The sequence below is a fragment of the Rattus rattus genome, chromosome 3 (genome assembly GCF_011064425.1).
Source record: "Rattus rattus isolate New Zealand chromosome 3, Rrattus_CSIRO_v1, whole genome shotgun sequence".
Lineage (NCBI taxonomy): Eukaryota > Metazoa > Chordata > Mammalia > Rodentia > Muridae > Rattus > Rattus rattus.
In genome coordinates, this window is record NC_046156.1 from 184,087,115 (window position 1) to 184,102,325 (window position 15,211).

The 15,211-nt window shown below is 41.9% G+C and overlaps 1 protein-coding gene across 1 annotated transcript in view; it reads right to left on the bottom strand.

The window, feature by feature from the left end:
* Slc38a9 (solute carrier family 38 member 9) overlaps positions 1 to 15,211 on the bottom strand; it is a 72,415-nt gene that overhangs the window by 35,373 nt on the left and 21,831 nt on the right. The window contains exons 3-6 of the mRNA XM_032898883.1: positions 6,215 to 6,347; positions 2,609 to 2,730; positions 2,418 to 2,481; positions 1,665 to 1,758 (exon numbers count right to left, since the gene is read on the bottom strand). Coding sequence (XP_032754774.1) covers positions 1,665 to 1,758; positions 2,418 to 2,481; positions 2,609 to 2,730; positions 6,215 to 6,347 — 413 coding nt within the window. The remainder of the gene's footprint in view (positions 1 to 1,664; positions 1,759 to 2,417; positions 2,482 to 2,608; positions 2,731 to 6,214; positions 6,348 to 15,211) is intronic.

The following is a 15,211-nucleotide window of genomic DNA, read 5'->3' on the forward strand; positions in this document are numbered from 1 at the left end:
GCATGTTTTTCTTACACGTGCAGATTTTATTCTTTGTGTTTAGATAGCCTGGATTTTTTTCCCCATCAAATGTGTCCTCTTGCTAAATTTTATCTAAGTCTTTTAGAGTTTACTGCCGTGGTACATGGATTCATGTTCTCTGTACTGTAGTTCTAGCTGTTGATTCTTGATTTCATAGGCAGTTACCTTTCAGATTCCTATAAATTCTAATAGTACTAGTCAGCATTCTAATACATTCTTTTGCCATAACTATAGTCTTTTCTAGTTTTTAATATTAGCTCGACATTTTTTGGTGTACTTGATAATATGTCAGAAAACTATGAGTAAGCATGAGCATTCCCTATGTCGTCATTGTCTTCATCTTCCTCCCTCTCTCCCTCCCCCTCCCCTCCTCCTCCAACTTAAATGGAAATAGCTTTAGGCACTTTATCACCATGGAGCTGCTGGTCCTGGTTTTGGGATAAAGAAACTAATTTGTGTAAATAGTGCTTTCCTTAGAGCTTTACTAGGATGAAGGATGATTGACACCATCAGTGCCTTTTTTGTGGGCTGGTTCTCAATTGATGTAACCATGGACTTTACCTTTATTTTGTTAATGCAGTGAATTACATTGGGCTTCTTACTAACAGCATTCTCTCCCCTCGCTGGAATAAACACAGCTTAAACACATCCTATTTTAAACACGGGATATTACTTTTGTCCACTACTGATTCTATCAAATAATGTTTTGTCACTTTGTTTCTCATTCACTTTTTGTCCTGTCCAGCCTTGCATTAGTCTTGTGTTGACTTTGCAAAATGAACTGATGCAAGTTCACTCTTTTAAACGGAAGAGTTTAAGAAACACAGGCGTTACCTGCTTTGTAACAGTCGGAGTGCAGAGGAGGCTTTCCACTGGACAGCCTGAGTAAGATCCCTTCATATATAGATACACACATATATCTCTATATACACGTTCCCTTTATTTATACAAAGTAAAGAGCTCTTCCCATTTCAGTCAGAACCGAAACCGCAGAAACCAAAGGCTAAACAAACTAAAAAGGAACTTGAATGGCTTTTAAACAAGACTTCTCCCAAGATCTCAAACAATGAGTGACAAGAAACTCCCCAGTGACTGAGACTGCTTAACTGGAGAAAGGAGCTGCTTAGTTAAGACAGAAACAACTAGAGGTTGGTTTGCATTTGCTAATACGACTGAAGGGAAAACACGCCTGTCTAGGCCATAGATGCCACACATGCACACACGTGCACACACACATGCGCACACATGTGTGCGCACACACATATGCTTTGTTGTTGTTGTTGTGACAGACTCTCATGTAGCCTAGACTGGCCTTGAACTCCATATGCAGCTGAGAACACTGAACTTCTGGTTCTCCTGTCTCTAACTCCCAATTCTGAGATTGTGGGCATGTACTACCATCCTCAGTTTAATATGTAAATGTGACCTAGAAAGATACACACACACACACACACACACACACACACACACACACACACATACACACGCGCACACACGCACACACGCACACACGCGCACACATGCACACACGCACACACGCACGCACGCACAGGAAAGGTAAAAGAAGAGGGCTGACACATATATAGAGGATCTGCCTCAATGGGAAAGTGTATTAGTTCCCGCAACAATGTATCTCTACTCACCTATCATACTCCGTGATTTCACCACTCTATAGCAGCAGTAAAGTGTTAGAAGGCCCATCAGCACGATGACACACATCCCAGTAGTAAATCCAGCCTTTTTAAAAATGAAGAATAACTTCATATGCAATTACATTGAAAGTCTAGACAATTCTGACAAAAAAACATGGCAGTGGAAAAATAAACAGAACCATCTGCTTTTTAAAGACAATTCTATGTAAACAATAAAACAAAATATGGTGATCACTTTCTTTTCCAGTGCTAGTAACTGGACACAGGGCCCCAGGAAGACTAAGAAAGTACTGTCCAGCCCCAAACTTAAAAGATAAAGTAAAAAACTTCAGTTATCTAATTAACTACTATTAAATGTCTATTTTGGAGACATATGAAACATACACAGCTGGCTTAAAATTTACCATGTAGCCCAAACTGGTCTTGAGCTCATGAACCTGTCTCCTTAGGCTAAGGGGTGGGATTACAGCTGTAGAAAGTTCTCAGGGGTGAGGCGATGGCTCAGCAGCTATGCATGCATTCTGGCCTCTCAGAGCACTGAAGCCTGGTTCACAGCACCCAGGCTGGGTGGCTCACAACTGCCTGCAACCCCAGCTCCAGGAGGATCCAACACCTCTGACCCCCATGAGCACAGGCAGTTAGTTACATGCAAATACCCACACTCACACTCACACATATATGTAATTTAAAAATAAAAAATAATAAATATTAAGAAATTTTCAGATAAAAGTATAATTATATTACCTGTTTTATGCCCCAAGGAATACTTAGTATAGATGTCCCCATCATGGTATTCCAGATCATAAAACTGAAAGAGTAATAGCAGTAACAATATGAGGTCAGGCTCCTTAAGCATTTTAATTAAGACAGAAGTCAAGAGCCAGTTGTTTTCATTCACACGGTTTAATTCACACTCCAAGAAGTAGTTTACTTACATAGTAACTAAGCTGGTGTTTTTACGATAGCCTTCAGTGTAACTCTTAAGTTTATAGGCAGAGCCCAATGGACTGTACACATAGCATTCCTCTGGAGCAGGAACCACGTGGTCTGGAGCAATCTTGGGAGAGAGAAAGGAGGAACATCAGAACCAGTGACTGTATAAAGAGGATGTTTTCTATTGATTAAAGAAACTGACCAGACAGACACACTTCTCGATTTACACGGAGCTGAAACAGCTGGGTCTCTGGTTGCTGGGCTCCTCGAGGATAGTTGCTAGTGAGGTTCGTGACTATTACACTTCTCCCTTCCTGTCTCAAACGTGAGACCCCACCTCTGCTGCATGAATATTGAGATTACACAAAGCTGCCAGCATGTACATCTTAATGTATATTTCAAAGTCTCATACACACTTAGCATTATGCATCCTGATTATTTTTTAAATATAGCAGCAGGTATAAAGGAGAAATACGTTCCCTCTCTTCAAAGTGGTGTATACTTAACTCAGAGGTGAAGGTGGCAGTGTAAGAAACAGACAGGGATCTCAGAGTAAAGAACTGAGGTGTCAATGAACGGTAAGTATAGAAATCGCCCATAACTAATTTTTAAATGCTCTGGGTAAAAGATCCAGGTAAAAGGTAACTTAATCAATGATCCAATGCGGGTTTAGGAGCAGAAGACATGGAAGGCTGTCAGTAACAGGAGAGGGGCAACAGAGAGCCAGCAGACAGAGTGAAGGTGACTGAGGACACGCACCTCACTTCTCACACTGCCTCCTGCATTTCTTCCTAACTCCACCTCCCTGTTAGGGATGCGGAGAGCATCCTGTTTCCTGGTAATACTCTGCCCATCTCTGAGGGTTGTTCTTGGAGAGGTCTTTGATGGCACAGAATCTGACCAGTGCGAACCAACAATCTCTTAAGATTTAGCACCTACATGTAAATTTACAACTTTGTGCTGTTTCTTACTTGAGAGGAAAGTTAACAGCCTCGAACTGTCTCAAATTCCAGTTGGATCTGAGATTAGGAGGCACAACACAATTGAGTGCTCAGCTCTGTACCGCACCATCTCGCTGGGTAAGCAATGAGAGCTAAACTAGCTAGGGAAGACTTGAAGGAAGGGAAGGAGTAGGAGGCCTCAGTGGGATACAATGGGTTAAGAGCACAGAGATGCCATAGCCTTCTCTTGCAGTGCCACACGATTAGTGGTGACTGTGGGAAGAATATCCTGAATGCTATGCGTGGCTTCAGAAATGCCGAGGTCCTAGAGACACAGATAAAAATACATATGAGGATTGTGTTTCCCCTGCTCTATATCTACATCCTCTACAATCTACATTTTCTTTTCTTCTGCCATGAGTAAGAAAAAAAAAAGTGCAAGACTATGCCCCATCAAGAAGGAAAAACAGCATAGCTGAAAAAGTGAATGGGAAAAAAAAAAGAAACCCAAAGTAACGACAAAAACAACAACAACGAAACAATTAAAATCAAAACTTATAAGGAGCATGGTTCAATAAGAGGTAGAAACTTCTGGTTGTATTCTGACACTGACGTACACAAAATGGAAGAATAAACCTGTTCCACGTACACCCCAGCTAATCCCGTGAATGGGCTTAACCTCTGGGTCTGGACTGTGCATGGGAAGATGTGGAGGATGGGGGAAGATGTGGAGGATGGGGGAAGATGTGGGGGATGGGGGGAAGATGTGGAGGATGGGGGGAGGAGATGTGGAGGATGGGGGGGAAGAGTGGCGGCTGCACAGGAGGCATGGAAAACAGGCTGGATCCCACCGTGGCAATGGTGTAGGGCAGCATTTCCGTCTGAACATTTCTGTGACACACGCACTCTTGCTGACATAGACTCTGCTTCACTGGTTCCGACTAAGCCCTGCACAATGCCTTCTTGCTAAGCCCTCGGTGACGCTGACAAGGCTGCTCTGTAGGCATGTGTGTTTAGTAGCAAGGACACGGGGGATGCTGGCAGACAATTTCCTCCCCTTTCCAGCTTACAATAACAATAACAGCATTTCTCCCATAAATGAAAAGGTTTTACTCTATGAACAGTGATTTATTGTTCTTCTGTAAAACATACCTTTAGGGAGAGTGATTTGGGGACTTTTTAGAAAATGCTTGCTCATCAGAAATGGAGAGGTCACATTAATCTTGGTGACTGGTTAGAAGTGCCAGTCATCTATCTCAGTGCCAGTTAATAGAGGGTTACAACTCAGTGCACAATGTTGACTTAACTTGCAGGCAGTGCTGCTCCTCCAGCTCCAGATATCTCTGAAGCCTGCTTCTTTGAGCACGGCCTCCGGAGAATCTGAACCAGGCCGGAACCTCAAAGGCCCCAAAGACTTACATAACTCTATAATGCACTTCACTATCACTAATAAGGTAAAGGCCTGTGGGGCAGGTAAAAAAAAAGACAAAAACTACAAAACTTGATCCTACATATAGCATTTCATAAGTCTTTTCTTGATATCTTAGAGCTAGGTATGGTGTTTTGTTTATGCTATAAACCAAGGAGAGAAGGTAGGAAGCTCAGGGGTTCAAGATCACTCTTAACACACAGGGAATTGGAGGTCAGCCTGGACTTCATGAGATGCTATCCAAACAAGCAAAGACAAGAGGTCTGAATGCTGACTTCACATAGCAATTATGGGGGCTACATCAGACAGCCATGGCCAGTGCTACCTACTCCTTCTCCTGGGTAGACATCCAGTGAAGATCAGAGGCTGGCTCCTTTCTTCCTTGTGGCGTCTAAGACCCAAATAACCATATATATATATTTTTTTTGGTTCTTTTTTTTTTTTTTTTTTTTTTTCAGAGCTGGGGACCGAACCCAGGGCCTTGCGCTTCCTAGGCAAGCGCTCTCCCACCGAGCTAAATCCCCAACCCCCATATTTTTTTTAAGCTTTCAAATTTCTGAGTATCTCATATCTGATGATCATCATTATAAGCAACAGATTACTTACATATTTTAAAATTCTAAGATAATAAAACAGACTTCAGTCAGTTATGAGTCCATAAGATACGACCCATGATGCAAACTTGGCCTTTACTGAATTTGTAGCCCTTTCCTAATAACTTCTTAAACGTTTATAAGACAAAACAATGAACTGTGGTGGAATGAGGTCTGCATAGGCTAAGTTTTTAATTTATAAAAGGACAATACTAAACAGGAAGCTATCAGGTATGTGTATGGACATATTTGTTTCTTATTCCTTTAGAAAATGTATATGAATATTTTTCCTTTGTAGCTTCGAATTTAGAAGTTAAAGAGACTAGCCAGAATCTTACATTTTTATCAATATCTAAGCTGCAGTTTCAAAGGCAATTTGTCTTCCTCAGAGCGTTTGGTATCTGAGATAAGAAAAACTGAAAACCAAGGTTCCAAGCTATTGTCAACAGAGAGTTCCAAATGTCTCTACTCCAGAGTAGATGAGACGAACAAGCCTGAAGCTCACAGGAACTACTCTTGCTTGGACTTTGCATGATGCTCTCTCTGACTACTTCAGTGTTAAGTTCAAGCCCTGGGCGTTGCCTGGTTTCTGGTGTTTACTTCATACAACTGAACTGTAGACAGCAGCAGAGCTTTGCCTCTTACCAGTGCCTTGTCTGCAGGAGTGGTGAGCCGGCTGTAGTAATGAATCCGCTTGTTCATAGCAGCAGCATGGTCGCTGACCTTCTGAATGACATCATTCACATTGACAATGTTGGTAGGCTCTATATAGAAAGGCCTAGAGAAGGGAATATATACTTGACAAAAAAATGTTCAGGCAAAAATTCTGGAAGTCAGCCATTGTGGAGAATAACCTCTTGTCCTCCCTGTGAAATGGGACGCACAAAGGCAAGGCGTTCACTTCTCACTTTTAGTGGGGAAAGAAAATGTCACAGAAGTAGTAGTACCCTACGCACAGAAGTCAGCTCTTGTCTCATAATACTTTTACTTTAAACACACTTGGAACTTAAGGAGTATACCAACAGAGGAGAAATAGTGGAAAACACTTAAAGAAGTCAGTAAAGAGAAATTTGGCAAAGGAAGACAAAATGTATCAGCTGTTGGTCTCCAACAATTTAAGTTAGATAGAAACTGCTTTGATTAGACTTTTAAAATACTCTGGCGCTAAACAAAGAAATGTTCCTCTACTGAAGAGTCTCCACTCCTTCCTCTATAAGCCAGGGTTATTTGCTTTGATAAACAAAACTCCTATTTCTCAGCTCTTGTCCCAGTGGCCAGTGATCTCAACCACTTTCTTTGTGTGAGCATCCACAGTGGGTCAAAGGGAACATGGCAGCACTGGAGAGCTTTGGCCTCCTGTACTCGTCTTGGATCTTGGCCACATACTCTAATGTCCTATTATCTATGTTTGCTTCCTCCCTGACCATGTCCTGATGAACTGCAGATTCTAGCCTTCGATCATCATCTCCATCAGCCCCTTCAGTGTCTTTCTGAAACTCCCTCATTTGCTTTCCAAGCTTCCCATAACTAAAGGTCCAAAGTGGAAAGACAAGGTAGTGTCGCATCGCTCTGCCAAGCCTCCGACCCTTAGCAGTGGGAAACAGAACTGTGTCTACTGCTTCTCCACAGCATACACTGGTAAAAATAATGGGGAAACAAAACAAACCCTCAAGAAATTTTAATTTCTGCTTCTTTTCTTAAAAAAACTCTGTGATACCTGAGAAACAGTAGTCGAGTTTAGTCTTCTAACTGACATAGAGAACATCTGAGTCACTTGTTTTTTATTCTCCATCACAGCATTCAAATATAGTAGGTATCAACTAGTCAATTTAATGAATAGTAACCAGAGCCCTTACAAAAGTAAATACATGGGCAGAGAGAGAGCAACATATTATATATCAAATATATTGGTAAGTGCATGAAGTGCTATTAATAAATTATAAGGAGATATAGTAAAAACAAGTGGGCCAGAGGCTAAACAATCACTACATATATATTTGGTAGCCTAATATAACCACCAATCTCTCTAAAGTATTACGATGTGAAATATTATTTCTACTTCCATGGTGATAGTCATTCTTAACGGCAATGTAAAAATATTGGTATCTGGGGGCTAGGACAATGGTCCAGTTAGAAAAGTGCTTACTGCACAAGTGTGAGGAACTGAATTTAGATCTGCGGCATGCACAGGCAAGCACAGAGCCGTGCGTCTTTAACCCCAGTTCTGGGGAGGAGGTACAAACAGGTGACCCACTGGAGCTCACAGGCTAGCCAAGGTAGGGACACGGATGAGCTGCAGGGCCAAGGAGAAACCTTGTCTGGAAAGGTAAGGTGGAGTACAATGGAGGGAGACATTCGGCATTGACTTCTGGCCTCTAAAACACACACGCGTGCCCATGCACTCACACGCATGCTCACGGGTACCTCGGAGATACGATGTTAGGAAGCTCACACTCTATAGGATTTTCCTGCAGGATCAGTGCCCCACAAAACTCAAGAATGCTAACTTAAGGCAGATACTTAGGCTACTAAAAAGGAGTAATATTGATAGAAAGAGGAATAGATGTTCTTCTTGTGGTTGTTTGCTCTGGAATTCAATGGCATTAATATCCAACCACTAGGCTGGTTTGAAGGTCTGCCGAGAGGCAGTCCGGGAAGTGTTGGATCTTGGCTCCTGCCTCTGGCTGGAGCGTTAACTGTACCAGTTTAGTTGGCTTGGGTACTCTGAGAACAGAATGAATGGCTTTGAAAGCTTTTCTTTCCCAACCGTTTTCATCGAGATGTCGAGTGCCTATTCAAACAAATATTTTGGAATCTTTTCAAAACAGATTCTCTTTAAAAATAGACAATTCAGCATATTTTCGGTGAATTATTAGAAACACATTTTAGAAAGTGAAAATATATTTCTAAAGTGAACTTTGCTTAAAACACTTTAAAAATGAAGATCACTACACAGAAGATAATGTTCAGGACAAAAGCCTTAAGAGCTTTTATCTTTGGATTCTCTTTCCATTGTGCCTATCAGGGTCACTTGTCATTTGACACACGGTTCATCTGTACCCAGTGAGGACAAGGAGGGCATATCTGCCTCACCTTGTAAATAGTCACAGTCATGCCAAGCAAACATGTTTTAATTTGGAGCAAAATTTACAAAACATTTTAAAATGTGATTCAATTCTCATACACATTCATTTAATACACTTATAAACAAAGAAACCACACTCCTACTAACACCTTTTTTAGAGCCTACTCCTTAAATTCCTTAAAATCTTTTGGCTTTTCAATCTGTCTCCACCCTTCTACTGCCAAGCCACGCTTCTGTGAGGTTTAGTAACAGCTCTGACTCAGGGCAAGGCTCCTACCCAGTATGGAAATCTTGATTTGAAATTGCCCAGGTATTTGCATCCCTGTGGAAGTTGTGCTGTTCAAACACCTGGCAGACAGGCTGGGGTACTTTATTCAAACAAACCAGAAACAAACAAACAAACAAACATAACAAGGCAATCAAGTATTCCAAAAATGTTACACAGATGCACTTTCAAATAATGAGCCCAAGGCACTTGCTTCAGTAAACCACTTTGTTTCCCAGAAAGCTTTTCAGTCCTGCTGCTAGGGGATGCTGGAGAGCGCTGGCCTCTGGTGAGTCTCTCACTTCCTAGGAAGCCCATTACCATCTCTTTGCAAACCCCTGCTCTACAACCCAGCTAGAAACACAGTTGTCAAGGTTGAGCCTATATAAGCTTCTCTACTTTGGCTAGTTTATCGGCAGTGGTTTTCAAATTTATTATATGAATATTATTTAAGTTCCAACCAAGTACTCTGCATTTGTGAGACATTAAACAGTGAATGAAACACAGAACCCCAAGGACTGTACAGTAGAACCAAGTGCTTCTTGCAGCAGTGGGAGCGAGGCAAGTAGGACGACTGGGTGATGCTTGGGCTATGTGGGGTATGGGGTCAGGGACACAGAAGAGGGAACTACATCATCTGGTAGACCATTGAGGAAGTTTTAGGTAAGCTGAATCTTAGACAGATATGGCCAGTGTCTGTAAAGAGTGTTTCAAAGAATGGAAGATTAGGGATGTAATTCACAGGTTCAACATGTGTAAAGCCTTGGGTTCAATTCCCGTGTGTCGTGTGTGTTTAAAAACACACACGTTGGTCAATATATGGAGATTTTCACATGCTAACACAAGATTTAATCTAAAGGAAAGAAGCCATCGTGTCTTTGACTAATTACTTCTCAAATCCCTAATTTTTAAATGTAAAAGTATCCTAGAGTTCTCAGAACAGGAGTTCTGTCCTGTGGTCTCACTCCATTGGCAGTTCATGCAACTTGAATCTATACAGATACTGTCCACACTGAAAGCCTGGCTCGTGTATCAAACTATTCCCCACTGTGCCTCCCTCATCCCCTATCTTGGACTTCAGTGTCCACGCTGATCTCACCAACCCTCAAACGTTACACGCACACAGCTTCTTCAGGACCATTAATCTCAGGTAAGGAACAAAATCTGCAAAGACCTTTTATCTGGACATCGGCAGAGTATTCGTCACCTCTTAGCTCTTTCCTACGCTGTTCCCTCCTCAGCACGGCCTTCGGTTGTTACGGTCATCACATCTCAACTTTCAACAGCTCGTCTACACTCTTGCTATCCACCTCTGTTCTACCTACATCTTCTCCTTGGCCGCTTCACTACCTAAGACGATAGATAAATATTCTTTTGGTTCCCTCTGGTGAAATGCAAGCTCTATGGGGGTGGAATTATTTTGTTGTTGTCACTTTGGTCACTAGCACATTTGTGGAGCCAGTAACTGTATCTGGCATGTTACAGCACCTGTACAAAATGTGGTGTGTGGGGCTGGCAATTCATCTCTGTGGTAGTGTGCTTTAAAAATGTGTTACGGGAACACAGAATTAACCAGTACTTTAAAAAAAATACGTGTGCACATTGTGTAGGTATGAATGAATGTGTGTGTGTGTGTGTGTGTGTGTGTGTGTGTGTGTAATGCGCATATGCATGGAGGTCAGAAGTTGACATAGGAGATCTTCTTCAGTTGGGCTCCATGTTATTATTTGGCGAGGCTGACTAGCCAATGATCTCTACAGGGATCTGGCTGTCTCCCAGTCAGAGCCTCCTAGTGGTGGGATCATAGAACCTGCCTCTGCCCCAGCTTTTATGTGGTGTTAGGGATCCAAACTCAGGGTTTCATGCTTGAGTGCAAGCACTTTATGGAATGAGACATCTTTCCAGACCCAAGGGAAAATTATCTTGAAATAATTTTAGATTGCTACACAGAAATTGGAGAGGTATCAAATGTTGCACAAGCCGAGCAACAACCCGTACAAACACTACAGCGTTCCAAATCTGACTGTTAGCTACGAATGCTCCCAGCGTCTTCTCTTTGCTTCCTACTGGCCAGTGGCCTTCCTACTGAAACCTGTGATGTACTGGGTCCAGAAAGGCTCTGAGATCTGCCTGAGGGGTCAGAGATCCTGCCATGCAGAGCTCACAGCAGCTGGGCAACTCTCCCACTTTGGAAGAGGCTTGTTCAGTCCACTAACTCTTCTTCTTTCCCCATAGGAAGATTCGCCACCTATTGAGGGCTCCCTCTGTATCAGTGTGTGTGTGTGTGTGTGTGTGTGTGTGTGTGTGTGTGTGTGTGTGTGTGTGTGTGTGTGTATGGAGCTGAGATAGGTGCTTGCATGGAGAGATTAAAATGAACACAGAGAGTGTTAGGAATGAAGGGGGGCATGGAACAGTACAAAAGAAGAGAGAAGAGGTCGGGGGATCCAAATTAACAGTATTATGCCAACAATACCAGTATTTTGAGCTTTAACAAACATATGGAATATGGAGCAAGGTGGCTCATATCTGTAATCCTAGTACTCAGGAGGGTGTGGCATAAAGCTTGTTGTGAGTTTAGCCTGTTATTACTATGTTAGTTAGTTATGTTATTAGCTAGCCTGGGCTTAGATAATGAGTTCTGGGACAGCCTGTGCTACAGACAGAGACCTGTCTAAAAGCTAACCAACAAGAACAAAAGTTGTATGCAATACCAAAATACACAAATAGTATTTTAAGTACTGTGTAAAAAAAAGTTACCACAAATTTCAACAATTCTACCTAATGACTAGATGAGAATGAAATGAGTTTGAAATCAACCTAAGTAATTGTTACAATGTTATTTTAGAAAAGCATATCAAAGGCTTGTTATTTTAAAGTGAACTTTCACTATACTGTTAGAATATACTTAATTTTTTTTATTAGCAATGCTTATTTCTTATAATTAAAAGTTTCTGTGGTGTATGTTAACTTATAGGGTATATGACATAAACTGTAAGTAAACACATGTAATTTGCAAATGAATGCATGTATACACACATTTATATGCAGTCCAATTTTTAAGATTGCTAGTGTTATTTTTCTTAAACTATATGTTTATTTATTTTATGTGTGTGTGTGTTTTGCCTGCATGTATGTCTGTGTACCACATGAGTGCCTGGTGTATAGAAGCCAGAAAAGGGTGCTGATTACCCTAGGACTGAAATTTTGGACAGCTGTGAGAGATCATGGGGGTGCTGGGAATTGAACCTGGGTCCTCCAGAAGAGCAGCCAGTGCTGTTTAGCCCCAACTGTTACTTTTAACTGAGAAGAACAGCGTGATGAAGGAGGTTTAGAAAATGTGAATGCTAAGAAACCCTTGGTTGAAGGTTATAAATTCCCCATTTTAGAATTCTAAACTGTTAACTTAGTTGCAAGTAAACATCTTCATCAAAAACATATGGCAAAAAAACTTGAACTGAAAATTAATTCTGAGGCCCATATTATCCTAATTAAATACAGATCCTACTAAGAATGAATTTCAAAATTATTTTGGTGCAATTCATGTTTCAGACTTTGGCTCTCAAAAATGCCTTAGATGAATGTTTTAACCCTGCAACAGAAATGCAAGAATTCAGTTCTTATCTTCTTTTTTAGTATTTCATGGGAGAAGGGCAAGAGAATCAGATAAACACAAGAAATGTCACAAACAAGTTCAGGTGACAGGTGTACCTGTAGGTAAACACCCACATGTGTCTTTGCTTCTCTGTAATTGATATCAATAGCGATGCCCTTCAGAGAATGTGGTTCCATATGGGACACAGTGAGTGACAGTCCCCAAAAGGTGATCAGGAATGTGGGAACTACAAGCAGCTTCTCCTTACCCACTATGTGTGAGTGCCAAAACAAGTCAGAACGTGTCACTCACAAGCAGTAGCTGCAAGGGCTGCCAATGGAATACTCTGAAACAAAGTGCTTGTTTCAAATGCGAATAAAGAGTAGGCTTCCAGAGCAGGGCCATGACAATTGTTATTCTCCCATTCACACAAGTCAACCAAAAAGTTCTGGAAGTACTAAGTCTCCAATCTTTGTAATCTAAATATTCCACAATGGGTGTGTGTGTGTGGAGGGGAGGAGTTGGGGAATAAAACATGATAGGCTAGTGGCTACCATTTTAACCAAAATTTAATCAAATTTTAGCATTGACATAAAATTTTCTCTTTTAGAAACTTGAAATATTGGAAGAATTGAGAATAAACACACACAGAGACAGACAGACAGACAGACACACACACACCCCCACACACACACACACAGAGAGAGAGAGAGAGAGAGAGAGAGAGAGAGAGAGAGAGAGAGAGAGAGAGAGAAATACCTTGCTTTTAGTTTCTATATATGACACTAAAATTGCAGCTCAGCCTCCGTGTGGGACTCTAAACAGCAGGAACAGGAGCTCCGTCTGACTCTGCTGCTTGCCTTTGTGTCCCTGTCCCCTAACTGGGCTGCCTTGCCTGGAGACAATAGGAGGAGATGCCCTAGTCCCACTGCAACTTGCTACGCCTAGGAGGGATTATATCCACGGGAGACCTCCATTTTTCTGAGCCGTGTTTGAGGAAAAATGGGAGGACGGGAGGATGGCAGGGAGGAGAGATGAGGAGAGGAGAGGAGGGGAAGCTGTGATTGGGAAGTAAAGTAAATTAATAAATTCATATAAAATATGCCGCCTTCTGTGGCCTTGAACGTCTAGCTCAGATAACTGCCACCAGCCTGTTTTTGCCATCTTAGTATAATCATTCAGAAAGGAAAACCAAAACTCTGAACACTTTTAAACACATCACTGGAGAAAATGGCCTCTTACCCATCCCCTTAATTCATTTTTGAAAGATCTATTTACTTTGCCTGCATGTATGTCTGTGTGCTGTATGTGTGCCTGGTGCACTTGGAGGCCATAAGAGGACATGAGTGAGCTGCCAGTGTGTGCACAACTTGAACCTGGTTCTTCTATAAGAACAAGGGCTCTGAGTCACCGCCCGAGCCTCTCCCTTACCCTTCCTCCTCGGAATGCCAGTGCTGCCAGCGCAAAAATACTAAGAGGTGAGACCTGAGAGAAGAAATTAAGCCACGGGCTCCTGTCTCAGTGTCGTGAGGCCTTCATAACAGGGGCTTTGAACAGCATTTGGCTAACTTGCTCTTTAACGCTTCTGCCCTTACTAGACCTTGTGCTGCTCTGAACATGAGGACCCAGGCTGTATTTCCCACTCAGATGTTCAGAGATCTGTGTGTGGCATGGTGCAGACCAGTTCCAGAATAACAGAAGACTGGCTAAGCCAGAGTCCAGGGTGACACTGCTTGTCAAATGGCTACCCACTGACTTTTATGTACAGCAGTGGTTCTTGACCTTCCTAACACTGTGACCATTTAACACAGTTCCTTGTGTTGTGGTGACCCCTGTCCTGGCTGATTTTGTGTGTCAACTTGACACAAGCTGGAGTTATCATAGAGAAAGGAGCCTCAGTTGAGGAAATGCCTCCATGAGATGGAACTGTAAGGCATTCTCTCAACCAGTGATCAAAGTGAGAGGGCCCAGCCCATTGAGGGTGGTGCCAGCCCTGGGCTGGTGGTCCTGGTTTCTATAAGAAAGCAAGCTGAGAAAAACAGGGAAGCAAGCCAGTAACATCTCTCCATGGCCTCTGCATCAGCCCTGCCTCCAGGCCCCTGACCTGCTTGAGTTCCTGTCCTGACTTCTTTGGGGATGTACAGCAGCATGCAAGAGTAAGCCCGATAAACCCTTTCTTCCCCAACTTGCTTCTTAGCCATGGTGTTTCATTGCAGCAATAGAAACCATGGCTAAGACAAGCCCCAACCATAAGATTACTTCATTTCTACTTCATCACTGTAATTTACTACTGTTATGAACCATAATGTGAATATTTGATATGTAGGATATGTGATATGGTGACTCCTGTGAAAGGGTCATTTGATCCTGAAGGACTGAGACCCACAGGTTGAGAAACGCTGATATACAGCAAAGTTTTCTGAGCAAAATACAAGATATGTTTTAGGAAAAGAAAACAAATAGTGATAAAAAATTAAGATATTAATAAAATATTAATACAAGTACAAATATTAAAAAAAGATATACTGAAATAGAGTCTCACATATGCCTGGTGGGGGAGTATAAACCAGTACACTCTTTCCAGAAGGCAATGGTGCCTTGTGGTAATAAGAACCTACATTATGTGTATATGCCTTACTTGGATAACTGTCCTCTGAGACTCCTTTAAGAGGTTAAAAATATGATATAAATTATGTAGAA